Source organism: Denticeps clupeoides, chromosome 19 (genome assembly GCF_900700375.1).
Source record: "Denticeps clupeoides chromosome 19, fDenClu1.1, whole genome shotgun sequence".
Classification (NCBI taxonomy): domain Eukaryota; kingdom Metazoa; phylum Chordata; class Actinopteri; order Clupeiformes; family Denticipitidae; genus Denticeps; species Denticeps clupeoides.
Genome location: NC_041725.1, coordinates 4,739,352 through 4,760,963, shown reverse-complemented (window position 1 = coordinate 4,760,963; position 21,612 = coordinate 4,739,352). Strand labels below are relative to the sequence as shown.

At 46.5% G+C, this 21,612-nt stretch overlaps 1 protein-coding gene across 2 annotated transcripts; it reads right to left on the bottom strand.

Annotated features, from left to right (window-relative positions):
* Positions 1 to 12,544: 12,544 nt before the first annotated feature.
* Positions 12,545 to 15,534, bottom strand: LOC114769489 (mRNA decay activator protein ZFP36L1). 2 transcript variants are annotated; one of them, XM_028962552.1, is made up of 2 exons: positions 15,338 to 15,534; positions 12,545 to 14,578 (listed from the first exon to the last, which is right to left on the bottom strand). In XM_028962552.1, exons 1-2 carry the CDS (start codon positions 15,389 to 15,391, stop codon positions 13,442 to 13,444), a joined length of 1,191 nt encoding a protein of 396 aa, XP_028818385.1. In that variant the 5' UTR covers positions 15,392 to 15,534; the 3' UTR covers positions 12,545 to 13,441. The 2 variants fall into 2 exon arrangements, with proteins under 2 accessions (XP_028818385.1, XP_028818386.1); XM_028962553.1 differs by having other exon boundaries at positions 12,545 to 14,575.
* Between the last annotated feature and the right edge of the window lie 6,078 nt (positions 15,535 to 21,612).

The window sequence follows — 21,612 nt, the reverse complement described above, 5'->3', positions numbered from 1 at the left end:
GTTGGGGAAGTAAACATTGAAATTTTGTGTTCATGGCCTGGAAACTCCCCGGATCTTAATCCAATTGAGAACTTGTTGTCAGTTCTCTAGAGGCGGGTGGACAAACAAAAACCCCACAAATTCTGACAAACTTCAAGCACTGATTATGAAGTGTTTTTGGTGCAGAAGTTGATTGACAGAATGCCAGGGTCAATTACAAAGATCTTGGAAAAAAAGGGCCAACACTGCAAATAACCCTTTGAAATGTATAAAATGCTTGCAGTTGTACTTCAATACAGCACTGAAGCAACTTACAGAAAGATCTAAAAACACTGAAGCAGCAAACTTTGTGAAATCCATGGAACTCCAAAGTGTTCAGAATTATATAAATAATTATGACATAATAAACCAAAACATAAGAAGAAATAAGAGAATGAAATACAGAATAAATGCAACATACAATTTTTTATATAGAGCTAATTGTTGTGAAATATATTCCATTCTGCTATCTAAATGTACTTATTATTGTGAAATATTATTTCATTATTTTTACCCAGCAACACAGATTGTTTCAGAGGCTTTTTATTTAATTTCAGCAGTTTTTATTCCAAAATGTCATTTTATTTGTTTCAAAATGACATTTTTCCCAGTGGTCTTTTTTAATTCATAATGCGACTTTTCAGCAGAATGACTTCATCTGTAAATCAGTGCCAGTGGGTTGGACCTGCACACCTATTGGCTGATCATTCTTCATCTGTTAGTTCTCCTGGATACCTGCTGGCCAGTCTAGCAACAACGTGCTAGTTCAAAAGTCACGGAGGATGGCGGACTGGCATGAACTTTGCTCAGTTCCGCGTATTTTAGCAGCTCAAATAGAGAGGGATCATTTACAGGTAGATGCCGTTTTAAGTCATTTAGATCACTGTGTCTGAGTGCGAAACAAATGAAACAGCAGTCGCAGGCTATATAGAGTCTATATAAGAGCTGTAATAGGCCCTAAAAAGTTAGACCCGACCTGGCCCGGGATTGACAGAGTTCAGCCTGAGCCCGACCCGACTGTCATGCCATGTGGCACAGTCAGCATGGGTTTTTCGACTCCAACTTGACTGCGCCATTTCCATACGGCCATGACCCCGTGAGCCATTTGTAACAGTTTGGGTCGGTGTGTGGTCGGAGAAAATATGGCGAAGCACGTAGAGAAGGGATTCTGGTCAGGAACAAAGACAATCTCACACACCCGCTTGGGTTTCTCTCTATATATTTGACCCACATCATTGCAGGTCCACCACAATACACGTACCAAACTTACGTACTTACACACATACTGGTTTATGTGTGAGATAAAAGGAAATAATAAAAAAAAGAACTCAGGAGCTTGTCTACTGGGTTCCTCTGATTGGTGAAGAGTCAATCTGCAGCAGGACCGGGGCAGACAACTAACTGTAAGGTCTAACTTACAACGTGCAGCTTATTTAAAGCCCGACTTTCTTTGCATGCCTTACAAGTGTTAAGGGGAGGAAATGTGCGGTTTGCTCCCATTTCAGCTCTTCAGTATTGATTTTCGTATCCCTCCCACGATAATAAAACGCATCACCTGACAAAGTTCATTTACCGCACGAGCTGGACTCGACCAGAGCTGAACCCGAGCTCGACTTAGAGGGTAGAAATTGAGTATGAACCCAGACAAGATTTATACAGAGTTTTGATGATCCTATTGGGTGTGTTATTGGGTTTTTAAAAAATCTAATTTCGGTAACCTTAGCTCAGATGAATATGTGCAGACCACCGGGGATCTCTGGTTTGGGAACAACAATTCAAAGCTCTCCGAGTAACTCAAAAACAGACTTTTGTCCTGCAGCCATGACCTTCACAAACGTTATTACACGTGTATTTTCCTGCTTACATTTTTTTTTCAATAAAATATTTATTGTAGAGGAGAACGCATTGCAGCAGAAGACCTACATCGACACTTCATGTGCTATTGCTCATGTTTGATCAATCACTCAACTAGCGCCGCCCTGTCTCTGACGAAGTCATTCTGCTGAGAAGTCGCATGGTGGAAAAAAATGGCATTTTGAAATAAAAAAGGAATAAAAAGTGAAGTGAAGTGAAATAAAAGGCCTCTGATCTAATCTGTGAGGTTGGGTAAAAATAATGACCACGAAATAATATTTCACAATAATAAGTACATTTACGAAGCAGAATCCAATACATTTCACAATTATGAGCTGTACATCAAAAAATAAAATAAAAGAAATAAATATGACGTAATGAAATAAATTACCATTTTGTTCCTATGGTCATTTATTTAATTAGACATAGACAACCAGTATTTGTGTGATTCTCAAAACTCCTGGCCATGACTGTAGTAGAGGTCTGAATGATTAGGACGAATGTTACGCAACCAAATGCTCGTTCTTGGAAATGAGACTAACAGATGATTTGCCAGCTAGTCTGCAAGGTCGGGTGATTCTAATATGTTGATTCTGGTTGTGGTTCTTCGGGAAGGGCGTCTGAACAGCATGCAAATTTTTCATGTCCTGATTCACATCAAACTGTGCTCATCAGAAATAACTGTGCATGAATGCAGTTGCTTCCAGGATGCTGGCATGGACGCCATTTTACTGTAAAACTGGCCAGCTTCACATTTTAAGAGTCTTTGCTGTCAGCATGACTTAATCAACAACTTATTTATTCATTTTTATTCAAAACCTTGTTCCGTAAAAAACACCACGCTCTCAGCTTGTTTCACATCACTTTATTTAGAAAAAGAATACCTTGTGCAAGCTAATATGAGGAACTGCGAGCTTCGGGCAGTTCTTTAAGTTCCTGTTTCAAGTTCCTGAAATAGGACTGTATGATTCTGAGACACAAAGGAAGCACGATCCCCCGTTGCAATCTGCCGTTTGACAGAGATGTGAAGGTACCAGTTCACTCGTTGGTTTGTTTGCCGGGCCTGTTGATTAAGCTGGTCGAAATTCATGGAGGCATGAAATGGTTAACTCAACGTTAAGCTGTCTGAGGGGTTTAGTAAAGGCTACGGTTACTATGGTTAAGTGTCAGCATTGGCCCCTCTAGACTTTCAATGAAAATTCACCAGAGGTTAAAGGACGGGGCAGCTTCCATCAGGCTGCTGACATATAGAAGGTTGACCTTTTGTATCCTAAGCATGTGCCGGCAAGTAACAGATTAGCAATCAGCCCGGCAAAGCCGACCGATCTGTTCAGTTCACCCGAGCGCTGAACAAATAGTTTCGCTCGATTTGGATATTTCATTGAAAGCTTGAAATGATCCGCTGAAACACATTCTTCTCAATGACACAGACACTACGGAGTCGAAATCCTGGGAAAGAAGTAAAAGTCCTGTCAAAAATCAGACCCTGGTCCGAAGAGACGCGTCAAACAATCACGCTTTTCATGCACACACACACACACACACACGCAAACACACACACACTCGCGCAGCTCTTGCTGAAAGCGCAGTTCTGTAGCGCCCTTGATGAAAAACAGCCTTGGCATGGCACAGATGGTCAAACTTTAAAGAAGTAATTACAATTCCCTGTTTTTGTTGAGTCTAAAATAAGTTCCCACCGGCTGGTTATGAATACTGCACATGACGGTGCAAGTGCGCGCCGGCGACGGACAATTCCCCTTTATGGGCCGAGCGGTCGGGCCGAGTATTTGAACAGGTGTGTGAATTTTGCGAGGGAAGTATGAAAGTGACTGTGGTTTGAACGGAATACCCTTTTCGCAGACCTCCCCTGGCATACCGGGGCAATTTCTCTGCCTAGGGCAGCAAAATACTGGCCTTCCGCAGTGAAAATATTTTTGCTGTGGAAAATGAGGTGGGGAATAAAATGTGAATCTCAGCAGAGGACGGAGTTTGTCCATGACTCTCTAGTCTGTGCCATTTGCGATGTTCGCGTTCGTTTTTCCTTTACTAATGCATGTTCTGCCTTGACATCACAGTGTTATTTGTCATATTTTCTGACAATGAGCTCTTTTAATTTTATCCGCATCGAGTGAACTCGGGTGGTAACAACAGGCTGCCCTGAGATAAATCCCACACTGATATACCATCTGAAGGACTGTTCATAGGACCACAAAATAAAAAAAAAATGAAGTGGCACCACATAACAGTGAACTAGTGTGACTCACGCCACAACATGTGATTTGAAAGGTCAGATCCTTCCACTAAAATAGGCTACAATGTGTTGATTTAATGCTGTATATTGGAGTATATGAAAGAGCACTTCCTCAAAAAAAAAAAAACTTACTTACCATGGAGAAATGGGTATTTTAACACTGCCAGAATCACATGAACGGCCAGAAGGCCTTTTCCTGCTTGGCCTCTCCACAAAACGAGTCTCAAGCCAATATATATATAAATTAAATACAAACAATTATGAATGGCACAAGATTATTATTTTTATTGCTTATACAATAAGTGCATTTCAGCTAAACAAATGTCTTTAGGGGAAAAAAGAGACACATTAGTGACCACAGCATCCTTCCACTGGAACTCAGGACATATTGTTGTTGACAAAGTTCCTCTCTGCATGTATGCAGATTTTCCATCATTAACAGAGTCATTTTACCGCTGTCTGGCCAGGACTTCATATTTAATGGACAATGGCATTTCCATCCATAACTTTTCACAGGTATACTTTATATGTAAATACTGGCGAAACCGGATAAATTAGGAGCTCGGTGAACAAGGTGTGATTGTGCAAATGCTGACGTGAAAAAAAAAAAAAAAAGCCCGAATATCCCCAATGAATGAGTGGAGTTGAAGTTGCTAAAGTGAGACTGGAATGCCCTGTCTTTGATTTTTCAACATCTGGTCGGCCTTTGCTGTTCTTAATACTTATTTCTTTTTAGGCTTCACGTTTGCATGTGGATCTGCATACGAAGAATGTTCCAAAATATTTTCTTTTCCCATTTCAGCTCCCCCTTCCCCTCGCATGTTCTGGACGAGACGCAGCGACTCCTTTCTGAGCAAAAAATCCATTAGGGGCTGATTTCTTATCCAACAGCCAGAGTGCCAGACTCTCTGGGGAGAGGAGCCGCGCAAACAAGCCCGGTCTCGCCTGCTCCGTCAAGTGCTCTAAACACATGCCACATAACTCTCCGCTGCAGACCTGGCGCTGAAACTGGAACCAATTCGGCAGGACACGGACATAGGAAAGTATGTGCTCGACTTCGATGCAAGGTTGGCCACTGCGTGCAAAAAGAAAAGGAGGCCGAGCGAAGCTCAGCTGAGATTTGTCTGCAGCGCTGTCTGTGGTGACATTTTTTCACACCAGGGTGTGGCCAAATCTGCTGGAACGGAGTTGGGGAGTTTCAGCTGCTCGACGCGTTTCTACAGGAAATTCCGTTTCAAAGGAGAGACGTTTCACGCGTTTCTTTTGGAATGTCTGCCCCGGTCCCCCCAAATCATTGCTGCTTGTTGTGGCCCAAGCCGTTCAGAGAATTCCCAACTGAGAGGGCATGCCTTACTGTTCTCCTCGCTTATCCCACTGCTTTGAATTAGACCCAGTCAGCAGTTGTGTGTGTTTACGGCTTGCGAGAACATGAGAAATGTGATGGACTGGGTTTTACTTTTTCACGTGCACATTTACATTTTACATTTAGGGCAGCTGGCAGACGCCCTTATCCAGAGCGACTTACAACGTGCTTCCATGTTACCATCGATGAAGAGATCAATTCTGCTTCACTAGGACATATCCACTGATGTGTTGCTGGTTTTTGCTTGGTTGGTTGGATGGTGGTTTATATATGCTTCATTTCTGTCAGAGTGCTTGGTTAATTTGGCCTTTCCCATTCAAGTAAGAATGATACCATGGTACTAATTGGTACTAATCCTTGGAGGGGTTAGTTGTGCTTGTGGCCAACAGGGGGCATTTACCTTGTGATCTCGGTGGATCATGACTCCCCCGTAGACTTTGCTTATCAAAAGATGTTGTCCCTAAAATGGGGGCTGACCTCTTTTTTTAACATACTAACAACCTCCTTCATCACACACTGCTGAGTAACCTGCTCAGGGTCACGGCTGCCAATCCCAGGACACCGCGTGCAGGGCAGGGGCTCGCCACATGCACAGTCACCAATTTGCCTGGTGAGGTGGGAGGAAACCGGAGAACCCAGGGAAAACCCATGACAACATGCAGAGGGCATACATACTCACACACACACACACACACACAAGCTGGGTTTGCAGTTGTACTCACGACTACGGAGGTGCTTGTAACCAGATCATGTTTTTCTCCAGAGCCATTGGCAGAATACAATGCAAATGATTTGATTGTTTAGCACACTGGAATCAACCACGGAAGTTTGCAATCTGTTCTAATTTATATAATAATGTTGCAATGCTGTTGTTTAAACTAAGTAATAGCTAAGGTCTTTTCTTATTATCACAATCGTTAATTTCAGTATGCAAATATTTAAGGGAACCACAGGGAAATATTTTGAAAATCAAGGAAATAAAGTTCGATCGTTAAGCAGCACGGACGAAGTGTTGGAAAACTAGCGGGAAAAAAGAGGTGTGGCTGAGAGAAGTTCAACTTTGCCCCTGCAGGTTCGTGGTCAGCCCGATGAAAGAGCTCTCAAATGGCACCAAAGAGAACGGAACACAGCACATGCCCGGGGTTCTGTTAATCATGTAGACAGACGGAACACAGGAATGCATTACACTTGGCAAAACAAGACCTAATGGTCTGGCGCGTGTCCAACGGCTCTGAAAAGGTCAGTCAGTCTTCTGACGGACCATCATTTCAAGCCGAGGTCATTAAGGGGCTAACCGCATTAGGCTGCTTTTACGTACGCGCGCATGCAGTCAGCTGAGTTCTGAGTTCCTTAAGTTCTTAAGGATCCTTTGGCCTTTAAGCTCTCATTGACGTACGGCACATTTACAGCAGCATGTTGGTCATTTTGTGAGGCTGCGTGAGCCACACTTGGAATCTGAAATCAAATTATTTGTAGGGACTGATGCAACATTTGCTAAAGAAGATAGAACTTTTGACTGCATGGACAAAAGAACACTGGCATTCTCAGTAAAAGGGGCGGGGCACAACAGTCGCTTTGGTCATTTCGTGTAATAAAATCAAAAAATCCAAACGTCAGCGGTTCAGCAGCAACCGGGAAAATGTGAAATCTGGAGAGGGTGACGGAAACAAGCCGCGCCAACGTCAGACTCTGGTTCCAGGGGAGAAGGCGTGTGGGGACGAGTCGGCGCTGGCAATGGCCTCCACGCCTGCGGCTGAGAAGCCCGGCTCCCGGGGACGCTCATCCGTCATAATAGCTCATCTCCAAGATAACAGTCCTTGTGTTGTATAATGTGCCGCTTCGCTCCTCTGACACACGCTGGAGCAATACCTGCTGCTAAGCCCCGATGGCCGCTAATCACGCTTGCGCCACATGCGTGTCTAGAACGTTCAGCTCGGCTAAGACACGTAGAGCGGTCGCGAAGTGGCGAGCAGTCGGATTTTAAAGCTCAGTTCCTGCGTCCGTGGCGGGAGAGACGCCAGACGGCTGTTTTTCGCTCACTTGTTTGGGCCTTTTCGAGGCAGCCCAGGTCTTTGCGTAAATGTCGCTACGGCTGTGTTTAAAAAAGCCCAAACGTCAGCATTTTGGTGCCTAAACAACGTGACCTACTTAGACGGCGTAGCGGACGGGCTGCTCGCTACACAGATATTTCTCCGTTTACGCAGCGACACTGGCCTGTCTAAATAGAACGTCAGCATTGTTAGCATTGCTAGGCAGCGGGATAGAACTTGCCTCACACTCTTGCACAACCAGGCGGGGAAATAAGGCCAAGTTTTCTCCGTCGACATGGTACGCCTATACTAAAAAAAAGATTCATTATTAATAAATGACAGCTATTAATAAAAATGCCTTCTGGTATTGCTATTGTGTCCTTGTGTAAAAAAAAACAGAATGCTATTAACATTCTTAAAGCTGGGTCCACAAAAGGGTTTAAGCTCTCTTTGAGGCTTTGAGTTCTAAGCTCGTTCTCGTACAAGTGCCTTTTAAATGCGCCAGAACTCGAACTGGCCCTTGGCATTCTTTCCCGGTTGTGGTTCCTCAGTAAATATTGCTAGCACAGGCTATAGCGGACACACGTCCTTGATAAGTAGGTTTAGAACGTGCGTAATTAGAGCTGGGTGGGTTTAGAACGTGCGGGGATGAATGGTCCGAGGAAAGCCACATGCACGGTCGTACTTGTGCACTTCACAAAGCCGGGGTTGGAGAACAGAAACGAGAAGGCCGCTTACGTTTAAAGTCTAGATTAGTGGCTCGACGCCAGTAGATGGCGCCAAATGTGATGTTTTTTGGGGGGGATTTAAATTTACATTTACAGCCTTTATTTACATTTACATTTGCAGTATTTTTCAGACCCCCTTATCCAGAGCGACTTACAATCAGTAGTTACAGGGACAGTCCCCCTGGAGACACTCTGGGTTAAGTGTCTTGCTCAGGGACACAATGGTAGTAAGTGGGGTTTGAACCTGGGTCAACTGGTTCATAGGCGAGTGTCTTACCCACTAGGCTACTACCACCCAGATGTCATCCTATATTAAGTCCTGCATGGCAAGATTTTGTGTGGAGTCAAGACGACAGATCCACAGCCACAGTTTTCGACCCTCTCTTTCTCTGGCGGGGTGTGTTTCCAAATTCCTCGCCCCCCGTCTCCCCTCGATCAGGTTAACACGCGGACGGGGTTCTTTGTGCTTATCTCTGGCACGAAGTGGGAGTAGAAGTTGAATACGTGGCTGCTCCAGGAAGGGACGTCAATGAGCTGTTGCGCAGAAACCCAGCCCCCCGCAGCACCGCTGGGGTTAGGCAAAGAGCGCCGTGTTTTTCTCAGCGTTTCAGGAACCGAAAAAAAACAAAAATAATAATTGTGCAATCCGTCAGTGGAAAAGTGCCCGGGGTGCCGGGACAGATCCACACATGCCAGGAGTGGCTGTGCCAAGCCGGCTCTCTGCCTGCGGCTCCCTGGGGTGATTCTGAGACACAAACAAAAAAAAAACAAAAAAAAAACAGCGATGAGTATTCATTATCAGACGCGGCGAAAAGAAAAAGCGCCTAATCATCAGCTTGGACCGCTTCCTCTCCGGCCCTGAAAGCTGCGCGGCAGAATGTACCCCTCGCAACACTTCCCTGTAGTATAAAAAGCTCTGAGTCAGTGTGTGTACCCTGCAATTACAGCCATTTTCTGGCATGAGGCGGCTGGCCCGGCCCCGCCGCGTTTCGCGGCACGGATGCGTGTGCTCTGGGGAGCGAGGTTCCCAGCTCCCGTTAGGAACATTTTGTTCGAACCCCCCCACATTAGTAATCCCTGGTACTAAACAACACCTGGCCAGCTGCTGCGTGCTCAGACGTCACCGTAGCACCCGCCTTAGAACCGGAGGACCACCAAATCACAGATTCAAGTCCGGGGGACGACACTGTCCCTGTCACCACTGAATGGAAGGTGCTCTGGATGGTTTTCCGTTTTGACGGGCTGCCTCTGTCCTGATTTCTGGCCAAGCGAGCCCCAGATCGCATCCGAAACGGCTGTCAAACCCTGCACCACATCACATGGCGGTGGGTGGGTGTTCAGGGAGCTTCCAGGAAGTCATTGAAAAAAAAAAAAAAAAAACATTGATGTGGCCTTGCAAAACAAACCGTTGCATAACTCGCGGAGCCGGCGATGTTGCAAAACCTCGCTGAGTTAAAGACGGGAACTCCCGCCACCCTCTGACCCCTGAGGCCCAACACCTTCGGAAGCATGAAACGGCACGGAAGTAAAGTAAACCCGGCGCGGCCGCTGTGCTTGACCCAGGGTTTCTCTGGGAGTGGGGACAAAAGAACGGATCAGTGGTGGCGCGTCGCGGGGGAAGTACGGGAAGAGGAAGCGAAATAGGCTCGGCGGGACGAGGCATCTTATGCGCGCGCACGTGGGACAGGGGCGCCCTGAACCAGGTGTACCGTCCCCGACAGGGGCAGAGGAAACACGCCCGAGGCGAATTCCACCGGCCGGAACGGGCCTGACTAACCTGCACAAGCATCTACACACGTGCAGCACAGCTGGCCAGATGTGTCACTACAATGCGAGCAGAACGGGGACGTCGTGACTCGAAACACATGTGAAACACAGCAGCACATCACACGGTGCACACAGTGAAATGTGTCCTCTGCATTTAACCATCGCCCTTGGTGAGCAGTGGGCAGCCATGACAGGCGCCGGGGAGCAGTGTGTGGGGACGGAGCTTTGCTCAGTGGCACCTCAGTGGCACCTTGGCGAATTCGAACCGGCAACCACTGCCCCTACTGAATAAGAAGGCCGTGAATACTTATTTCTCACGCTGTCAACTCTGCTCCGTCCCCATCCGTGCAACGGGATCTGCACGACCTGCCGACCAACAACTACGCCAGAAAAGTCTGCAGTGACATTAATAGAACTTCGCTGGATTGTCTTTTATTCTTCAAACAAATATGTAGAAATCCCCACTTTCACAAAGTCATGTATGTCTGTGAACTCACACACACACACACACTGTTTTTTTCAATCGCTGTAGCCGACGAATTGTGAAAATGTGAAATAATACGGCCATTCTTCTGCTCTTTTGGCGGCATGCAACGTTTCAAATTAAAAAAAAAAAAGTTCCCATGACTTTACACACACACGACTTTGTGAAAGAGGAGATTTGGGGGTTGTTGTTCGATGAGTAGGTCTGTCGAGCACAGAACTCCGCTGAGGCCACCGTATAATGCACGGGGTTCACGTTGCCACTCGGACCTGACGAAGGCACGGCGAACTGTCGGCAAGTCAGCGGGCCCAATAAGCTGGGGGGGTGACGTGCATGTGGATGTAACGAAATGCTGGTGCTGACCGCCACCTGCTGGCGGGGTGGAGCTCTGCGCTGCAGCGCCCAGGAGAAGCCTAATTAAGGCCTGGTTACAGAGGCAATTCCGGGCAATAATGACTTCAAGTCATGTTGTCCGTGTTTAGGGCTGTTTGTTTACCGCGGCGTATTTAACTCTGTTTGAGAAAAGAACCGTTTCGAGTTGCGTGGGACAACACATTTCCACGCGCAAGCGATATTTTCTCAACTATGAACCTCTATTCAGCCGCATTTGGTTAGCAGGTTAATGCACCCCCCACCCACCACCCGCCTACGCTTAGAGTACAGTACCGTGGCCGGCAACGACGAGACACGCCCCCACACCCACACCCACACCCCGAAATGAAAGGAAAAAAAAAAAATTTTGACCCTTGCCCTCCCCCCCTCTCCCACCCTCCTTCGGAAGATTCCTTTCTGCGAGGGGAGCATATGTTTGACCCGTTGTGTGAGTGAATGAGGCCATCTGCCCGGGCTTCCAGATGATCCGGGGCCTGTGTGAGGGAATGCGGGTTGGCCTTTTGTGCACGCTCACTGGGCGATGTGGGAGAATTCCGTTCCACAATGGCAACAAACAGTAAGACAAGTTTAACCCCTACCATCCCAAGAGGCCTCTTCAATGGGCCGCCATGCCCGTCCTTTATTTTTTTGTCCCCTGGGCTGACAACTGAATGATGAACTGTATCGGTTTTCCTGTAACTGAACAGAACCCCAGTTCGGCCCCGCCCCAGCATTATTTTTTTGCCTGTTCTTCTGCTGACCCACAGCTATCAGCGATGGATAATGGCGGCAGGCAGGTCAGCATCATCACTACTATTGGTAAGAAGAGATATGGAAAGACGGCTCCTTAGGATCAGATCACAAACTGTTCACTGTTCTTGCCGTTTGGTGGCTGAAACCATATACGAGTAATTATTGTATTGCATAATAATTAAAAACCTACAATGTACATTGAATCATAATATAGATTGAAGTACACAAAAAAAAAAAAACATTTATAAAAATGTTAGCTTTTTGGGCTTAAGCATCTGTATAGAAATCAACTACATGAAAGCATAATTATGGTTTGCATTGATTCGGCTATTTTCTAGAACAGGAACGGTTCAGGACAACAATCAGCAGCCATCTGAAGGTCTTGCCTTTCATTGAGAAGCAGGAAGGAGGTGCTGTGAAAGCAGCACAAAACAAAGACCATCTGATTTCCATGTGAGTTCCAACCTGTTAACTGCCCCCAACCCCCCCGCTTTTAGTTCTGCTTGGTGACAAAGAGCCATGCATCCAAAAGAAGGAGCAGGCCCACAGGCACAAATGTAAAGGCAGTAACGTCTACAGACAGTCAGCCATTTTCTGAGATGCCTCTAGAGACACTGCTGTTCTAATGCCCAGCGTAAGCAGCAAAACCACCAAAAGGAGGTTTCAAGTCGTGGTTTCCTGGTTGCAGGTCTTATCATTTCAGCAAAGGCTCAAATGTTTTATTATATAAAAAAAAAAAAAAGTCCTCTTTGCATCTGAACAAAATAACATTGAGTGATATGGGATTACAGTAAATGAGTTTAAAAACCTCAGAGCGCAATAGAAAACCACACCTAGATGTGATAAGAAAAAAAGAAATGGTTTTATTTTCAGTACAAAAAAGAAAAAAAAAATATATTAAACAATGGAACAATGCTTGTTTTCTATAAATAAAATAAAATAAATAAAAAATTAATTTACTAAAAATCTCACTTTAAACACTAAAGCACGCAACAAGTCAGCCACCAACGGGCACTTTATACAATCAACTGGGACCCATTTTTCCACAAACATCTACAACTTTTCCAGAAGGTGTGGGGAGCGGCGCATCAGAGGACACACCCTACAGAGAGACAGATTAATGCTAAACGGTACAACACTTAATCAAAAACAGGACATGGTCTCGTTCAATTCCACGGAGGTCCAAACTTTGGTCTTTGGGCCCCCCCCCCCAAAAATGAAGGATTGTTAGAATTCCTTTGAGAAACAGTCCAGTATAAATAGTTTTACCTGTGGAGAAAACTAGATTCATCCTCAACGCAAAGTCAAAAGAAAGTCAGAAAAGGACACATATATATGTATATAAAAAAAATGGTCCCATGACAACTTACACTGATATTGCAGCTTATCACAACTGGTCAAACACATAGGCACTTTAGTATTTTTAAAACGGCAGCCATATTGGAACGGGCCTCCAGCTTGGGTACGCGTGAACCAGTACAAAATAGAACAGCAAAAAGCCTTTATCCAGCATATAAAAAGTAGCACATGGGAAAAAAAAAAAAAAAAAAAAAAAAACTAACTTTTGGACAACTACGGAAAACAGTCTTTGGCTATATGGTCTCTTTTAGAACACGGAACACTCCGTTTCGGAACGACGCGCCTCCTCGGCCGCGACTTCAGTGCTTGACACCTTACCGGGGACCTTGAAATCACAGCATACAAAAATTGCTGCGGTTCAGTAAGTGTTCGGTTCGAAGCTTCTCATCGAGTTTACCGTAGAGTTATAAAGAGAGGAGAGGTGAGGGGAAAAAAAAAAAAAAAAACGAAACACCGCGGGATCTACAGGAAGAAGCTGGTGCCGCCGCCGGGGCCGCCGCTCTCGCCGCAGAAGGCGTCGTCCGGCACCGAGAGCTGGCTGAAGATGGGCAGCCTCCGGCCGGCCCCCTCGTAGCCCGAGGCGCAGGAATCCGAGCCGCTCTGGCTGCTGGCGGAGCTGCCGCAGCCCCCCTCGTGGTCCGAGAGCGAGGTGTGGGAGAGGCTCCGGGACACCAGGGCGGGCGGTGCCGCGGGGCTCCGCCTCAGGCACCCGTCGAGCGGGGTCGGCGCGGCCTGCGGGGGGCTGGGGAAGGTGGGCGTCAGGCCGCAGCCGGAGTCCGGGGACGGCAGGAAGTGCGGCTGGGGGTCGCGGCCGGCGTCCGGCGTGCCCTCCATGTCGGGGAAGGCGAGCAGGAGGAGGTCGGAGAACTCGGAGGAGGGGACGCGGAGGAAGGCGGAGGACAGGGGCGGGTCCGGCGCGGCGGGGTTTGAAGGGAAGCCGGCGAAGCTGTAGCTGTGTCGGAGCAGAGGCGGGCGCTGGGGGTGCGGACGGGGCGCCGCGGCAGGAGCGCCGGCCTGGGGTCGGCCGTGGGCGTGGTCGTCCTCGTTGTTGTGCACGAAGTGACAGCGGATACCGTAGGGGCAGAACCCGATGGAGTGGAAGGTGCGGCACGGCTCGGTCTTGTACTTGGGGTGACGGTTGAGGTCGCGGAGCTCCTCCGGGCCGTGGGCAAACTGGCACTTCTCGCCGTACTTGCATATTCCCCTCTCGGCGAAGGTGCGGCACAGCTCGGTTTTGTAGCGAGAGGAAGTGCTGGGTGCGGCGCCAGAGGACGTGGGGACGGACGCGGCGGTGCCGCCCGAGGCCTGCCGGGTCGCGCCGGGCTCGGCGGAGGCCCAGCCCAGGCCGCCGGTGCTGCCCTCCACCATGCTGACCGATCGCTCGGACCAGAAGGACGTCTTGTTCCAGCCGGGAGGGAGGGACGTCTCGCCGTGCTGCTTCCAGTGGCCGGAGGACGCCGGGGCGCCGGCTCTGGAGGTGCCGGGGAACACAAAGTCTGACGAGGAGAAACCGTGGGACCTCAGCTTCTTCTGGCCGATGGGGGAGAGCGGCAGCGGCGAGGACTTGGGTGGCTCTCTGAGATCAAGACTGAGGAGCTGCTGCAGGGAAGAAGTGGAACAACAAAAAAATTTATAAAAACGAATGAATGAATTAATAATAAAAACACACAAGATCTAATGCATGGGTGGTAGTAGCCTAGTGGGTAACACTCTCGCCTGTGAACCAGAAGACCCGGGTTCAAACCCCACTTACTACCATTGTGTCCCTGAGCAAGACACTTAACCCCGAGTGTCTCCAGGGGGGGGGGCTGTCCCTGCAAGTCACCCTGGATAAGGGAGTCTGATAAATGCCGTAAATGTAATACATGAGTTTTGCACCATTTCCAGCAAGAAAGACAGAATACAGCCTAAAGTATCATTTTTGGGGGGGATTTGTGAAACTTGGGGCTGGGGGGGAGCTCCTCTCCCTCCAAATATTTATGTTTTTTCAGCAGAAAGAAAACGGGAGGAGGGAAAAATAAAAGAGAGATTTCAAAGAAAAATGCCAAGCGCGGCCGTAAAAAAAAAAAAAAAAAAAAAAAAGTCATGATACCAGCCTGCTAAAGAGTATTTTTCAAACCAGACCGTACGATGCGCGAAAGCCGCCGCAGAACAAGGAAGGTCGACTTCCAGCAGCCATCTTTACGTCGGGTTGCAAAAAAAAAAAAAAAAGTTGCAATCCGGTCGCACCACGCGATCGCTCGTAAACGCGGCTACAAAACTTGACGTAAAAAATAATACGACAGTCCGATGAATTCATCCGACGGAAGCCGAAACGTGAAACTAGTCGAAACGAGTGCAGCCAGAGGGTAACGTTACCTTGCACAAAACTTCGTCCAGGTCGATTAAGTGGTTGAGGGCGTACGACGGCATGTTCGCGCTTGGCCGAGGCGGAGATCGGAGCGACCTGTTCCGAACCGAGACGCTCCTGAGCCGGACCCCGCACAACTTTTCTGGAGTTGACCTGAAAACTTGTCCTCGACCCACGTGTGGTTTTAAAGCGGCACTGTCCAGTGGCCACGCCTCCCGCAGCGCCGAGCTGTGTGCGCATTCGCACTGGCCGCCCCGCCCACTCCGCGGCTTTTCAGAAAGCTGTGTTGCCAGGATTGACTATTTTAAACTGCCTCGAGGCTCGTTTTTCACAAGTTATTAAGTACAAAGATCAAATCAAATATATATGCCAAACATATATACATATAATAAATACATTCGAAATACAGTGAATTGTCTGTTCTGTATATATTTTTGTTTGTTTTTGTATTTCCGCTGTAATAGTGTTCAATATCAAAGGATTTTGCACATTGTTTTCTAAAACGAAATCAATAAACACACATGTAAAACAAAGTTTGTGCTCCCGTAAATGCAGCAAAATTAAGCAGCCTTCTTTCTGCCTTTCGGTCTCCCCAATTTCAGGGTTCTTTTGACTGACAGATAGCCTCGTCACCAGACCTGGCAACCTGGCAGATGACGACCAGGCGGCGCAGATGTTTCCTGCAACGCGACTCAGTGTGCAGGCATGCTGACGCACAGCTTAGCCTGCAACTTGGTGTTTTTGGTCTGTTTGTTTCTCAGCACGCTCTAACGTTTACGTGTATCTCAACCTCTTGTCAGTTCGTAATAAAAAAAAAATGCGTTTCTTATTAACACCTATCACAACACAGGAGCCACGATGGCTCTGTTTCAACAATGCATGGTTGTGTTGTTTTCATTCAATTTAAAAGTAGGCAAAGTACCGGTTTCTAAATCCATTTTGTATGGTTTACAACAACATTTTCAGATATTTACTTTTTCTACAACTATTATTATTATTATTGTCATTGGTAGTAGTTGGTGTAGTTTCATTGGAACTAAAGTGTGAATTGCACAGGCAGCTAAAGAAGAAAGAAAGTTTTGGGTCACACAGTCTGACCCCATCACCGCAACCGCCCGAGATGCAGACCCCGGTAAAACGCCTTTGATGAGACCAGACTAACAGTGTGAAAAGTTTTCTTTTCCTTCAAAAGTTGACAAGTGACATTAAAGGGTCTTTGTCGGCACCCCCTCGCCCTCAGTTTCCCTTGGTGATTTGGTGACACGTTTCATCTCAGCTTCTCAGCACTGTATGAGAAGAGCAGGACAGAGGCACTGGCACGGATCAACAGCTGCCTTTTGACAACAGTCAGTTTATATTATTCCTGAAATGGCACAGCCACTTTGAGCATCTTATATGTTGTTGGCCTTGTTTAGCGTACATAAAGTTTTTATAGTCATTATAGGGTATTTAAGTTTTAGTTTGACTTCAGTGCATTTTCTTTTTCTTTCGCGATCGGACTGTGGGGGGTCTGTGTGAAACAGCATTTCAAGACACCATATACTGTCTATACCCTTGTACTGACAATAAAGCTCGTATGCAAGATATGTAGTTTTGTATGAGATGTGCTGTTTCAAAGCCTTATGCATTAAGTAAAGAAGTCTGCAGACAGAGAGAGAGAGAGAGAGAGAGAGAGAGGATTCCCGAAACTTGTTAGTGGATTTTGAAGACTGTAATTTTACCCCATCACCATGTTGAGCCCTCCACTAACAAGGTTTCTTCTTTTGTTAAAGGGAAAGAGAAAAGCCAGTCGAGGTGGAGGAGGGGCTGGGCCAAAATGTCAGCGCACTAAGGGGCTTGTTCAGACACAAGGGCTCTTGTGAACTAGCTGACTTTAGTTTGAGTCCTGTGCTCTGGAACCCAGAGCAGAGGACCTCAGCTGGAAAGAAAAGCCACCCATTGTCCAACAGGCCGAGCACCCATGACAACAATAGAACACCATTAATATGGACTGTTACAGTTTAAAGTGTAAACAACCGTCTTTTGTGTGTGTGTGTCAGACTTATAAACTCTTTTGGTTTGATTTGCATTACATTCCTACTGAATAGTGACATACTACACAAGAGGGCATAAAAATATTACTAAACCATGCCATGAAAAACCAGTGAGACCTTTAACGTTTTTACAAATCTCCAGAGCGTTTCTGCACTGAGTCACGCCGAGCTTTGGACCATGTCTGATCAGAAACACAAACACCTTAAGGCCCCACGCTTCCATTAATCGTTGATCTTAAGGCCATTAAAGAGCAGTAAACAGACATCTGGTAGGTTTGTTTTGGGTGAGCTGAGGGGAACATTGAGGGGTTGGGCCAGTGTGGAAGGGTGTGGGTGTGTGTGTGTGTGTGTGTGTGTCAAAGATGGCCTTTAAAGCGTAATGAGTAAAAAGTTCTTGGGCTAACAAAGCCACCCCCCTCCCCATCACCACCTCACAGGCCCAGGCAAGGCGAGGGGGATGGGCTTGTTTAGGGGGGGGGCGGGGTAGATGGCCATAGGCCCTTAATCACGACAGTGTCAGGAGGCTGTGAAGGACCCGTTCCTCCCCCTCCCACAGTCACTCACACCAGAGGGCCACACAGCACAGATTTTTTTTTTTTTTGGGGTGGGGGGGTTAATATTCCCGATTGCCCATTCTACACTTTCAGTGATGCCCATTCATATGAAAATGAACAGATTCATCAGGTATCAGCAAATCCTCTGGTCGTTTTCGGCTACCGCAACAAAACTGACGTACTATCCCACGTTTCAGGACTAGCCAACTATAGCGCTTGATGTAAAATGAACTGTTAAGTCAGCAAGCCGGTAGCCCCTGACAAAGCACATAAGTTATACAGCCCTCAAGCAGGAACTTCGCATTAAAGTGTAACTGCAGTGAATAACAAGCTGCAAAAAAAGCTCTCTGCCCATAAAATACTAAATAAATAAACCGCACACAGCCAAACAAAAGAATCAACACAGGCTCGAATTGACAGGCATCTACGTTCCTGTTCGTAGCATGAAAAGGCCATTTCGCACCCTCCACGAAGCGGCGTTCTCATGCTAATGAGCCGTGCCTGGGAAAGTAGGGGTGGTGATGTGGACAGGCCCATCATGACCACACTCTTCCGGGGAATTTGGGGGAGTGCTGGTTCCGACCTGTTGCTGATCTATTGATTTTGTTTTGTTAATTTGTCAATATAATAAGACAGCAACATATAATAATATATTCGAATAGAATACATGTGTAGAATAGAAGTCTTTATTGTCACTGTTGCAGGAACAATGAAAAAGAGTTTGTTAGCTCTTCTTCCTGGCAGCATAATAATTAAAGACATAAAATAAAATAAAGAACTTGTAAATATACAGAAACCATTACAAAAAATGCACAGTAAGAAGTCTGTTCATTGTACGTAGGTTTCTTTGTATATATATACATACATACATACATACACTATATATATATATAGTGTATGTATGTTTGTGCGTTTGTGTATATATACATAATTCTCATTATACATAATTGCTTGTTTAGTAAATATTGATTCGGAGATTAAATAAAGTTTACTATTTGAATTTGTATGAGCAATAATATACCACGGGAAGGTTATTGATCTTGTCCAAAACCAAAATGGCGTGAGAAGGCCCTTAAGGAGGTCCCACTCATTGAACTGTAGATTCATTTGTCATGTTGAACTCACATCCCAGGCGCTCACCAGTTGATCCCCAAAGAGCCAGAAAGCTACGGGTCAAAGGTCAGCCCCCTGTGATCCTCTAGTGAGCCATTTGCATGGGTCCGGAGCAGGGCCGGCGGGTCTGCTGCCATGTTTCGTTTGCTCTCTCCACGGTTAAGCTGTTTTGATTTCATTTGCAGGTGACGAGCTGCACACCGATTTGCGATGCCTCACTACAGGGGAGCCCAAAGGGGGCTGGGGCTTTTTCGATGGGGAGGGATAAAGGGTGAAAGTGCCCCCCTAAACTCCACAAATCCAGACTTAGGTCATTCACCCATCTGGTCACGCTGATGCCCTTTGCTTTGGACGCCAGCACTGAAATGGGGGTCCTGTGTGTTCAGAGATCCGTGCCGAGGCCTGGCTAGATATAATCTCTCACACACACACACTAAATGATACAGACTATGGGAAATGTATGGTACATGCACAAGCCTTCAGAATGTCCCACAGTATGAGTCAGGTCATTACCCCAAAACTTTGTGAGAACCAGCATTGGCCATTGTAGGGACATTCCCTGTTAACCTCAAGGTCACACTTCAAGCTTTGAAAGTTTTATTTCCCCTTCTGTAGACATGATCATAGTTTTCATTCAAATTCTACAAACACCGTTCAGACGAACCTGAAAGGAAATGGTATATCGCTGTGTTGTCATAAATCTCCTGGTTTCCTGAGGTCTGACCTAGAACAGAGAATGCACCAGAAAAGCCCCATCAGTTTACCCTCGCACTATCAACGTGTGTGTGTGTGTGTGTGTGTTCATAGACATCCAGGTGTTCTAAGTTAATCTACAGCATATGAAAAGGGTATGTGTGTGTGTGATAGATAGGGGACGGGGGTCTAGTTTACTCAAACACAGTCCTGGGGGGACGAGGTGTCCAATTACCCAAAAGGAAAACAAACGGGCCGAAGGCCAGGGCGAGTCTGCAGAAAGCCACAACAGGGGCCAACTCAGCAAAGGAAACACTGCAACAATAGGAACCACTTAGGTTTGTCAGGGAGTTACGGATGACTTACAGAACGGCTGCTAATTCTGCCCGTTCGTCTTTGGCCTGGGCGGATGTGCGTTTCCACCCAGGCGATGACATACGGCAGTAGGATGGCAGATGCGGCCCGACGAGCCCGGCTGAGCGGTCGGAGGACGTGTGATCCGACACTGTTTGGAGTTGATGGTAAAAGCACATGGCCTCCAAGCTGCTGGCGCACCCAGACGTATTATTTTCGCTTAGGATGTCAACCTGGGGAAAATTAGTCAGAAGTGTCAGTCGCCTGAGCATGCCAGAGATTGGATAATGACCCGTCAGCCATGCTGCTGAAACCGTAAAACTTTTTCTTTAGCTAAAGAGCACCTTGGAACATAAAACTCTGAGTCTGGTAAGTGACGTTGACCAGCACGAAATGGCAGGTCATTTCTCAAAGGTGTCCGAACGGATCAGTAACCCGACCCACAGGGTCAATTGGGCAGTTTGGAGCATTGGTTGAACTCGACTCTGGGCAGGAGAAAAGGACCAGAGGGCCCTCTAAAAAGACATTAGTCTTTTCCCAAATTCCACCCTTATCATGCCAGGCATTTCAATCTTCCTCAGCCAGGATGAAAACGGGATCTCTATATTACTTCTATCTGGACATTTAAGGCCTGGTATATGTCACAAGCGTTGAACCCTTCAACTCTACAGTGGATTGCAGTCCTGTCTCAAGTCAAGTCAAGTAGGTTTTAGTGTCCTGTACGCTTACAGGAAATACAGTTATGTACACAGGTACAGAGTTATGTTCGTGCAGGTCCACAGGTAGGGCAATAGATAGTTCCAGGGCTGAAATGCCCATGAAATGGAACACAATAAAACTTTACGTAACATGGAATAACTTTTGATTCAGAATTGTTCTTTGAGGGACCATGTGGACAGAGGGACAGTCGGTTTCACAACAAGCATTTGTTTCAGTATGTGTATCAAGTGTATAGTAAGTTTATTTGGACAATACTTTTTCATGCACAGAGGACAAAGTGTAGAAATGTAATGCTAGATTTTTGCCCACGACTATCTGTATGTACAGTTTTGCAACGACTAAAACTGGGTGACAATAATTCTATTTCTGATACGTATTCAAACCTGTTTGATTATCAACTGTCTGTCTCCCAAAGTCTGTTGACAATTTCTCAGAGCAAGACCTTCATTTCTGCTAGAAGGTACCTGTATGACCAAACTAGACTGCTATTTCCATTGGACAACGATAAAACGTGGATAGATCAAGGTTCCAAATAAGCTAAGGTGATAAAAAAAAAAAAACTCCACTGAGTTTGACTACTGATTGGTCAAAGAAAACCATTGCTGGGTGGGGGTGTTATAGTAGCCTGGAGTTTAACACACTCGCCTATGAACCAGATGGCCACAAAGTTGCAGGTTCTCCAGGGGGTCTGTCTGTCTGTAATTCATTGACTGCAAATCACTAAAACACTTTAGTATGTTACAAATCACACAAGCAGAGTGCAGCAGAGCTGGTGCGGTTGCTCCAGGATCGAAATGAGAGGAATCCTAAAATATA

What these genes read in the sequence shown, in the direction of transcription:
- LOC114769489 (XM_028962552.1), bottom strand. Translation starts at nt 15,391, where the DNA reads ATGCCGTCGTACGCCCTCAACCACTTAATCGACCTGGACGAAGTTTTG. An exon ending in TGGACGAAGTTTTGTGCAAG is followed by an intron (nt 14,579 to 15,337) that starts GTAACGTTACCC and finishes TCTTCCCTGCAG; the next exon opens with CAGCTCCTCAGTCTTGATCT.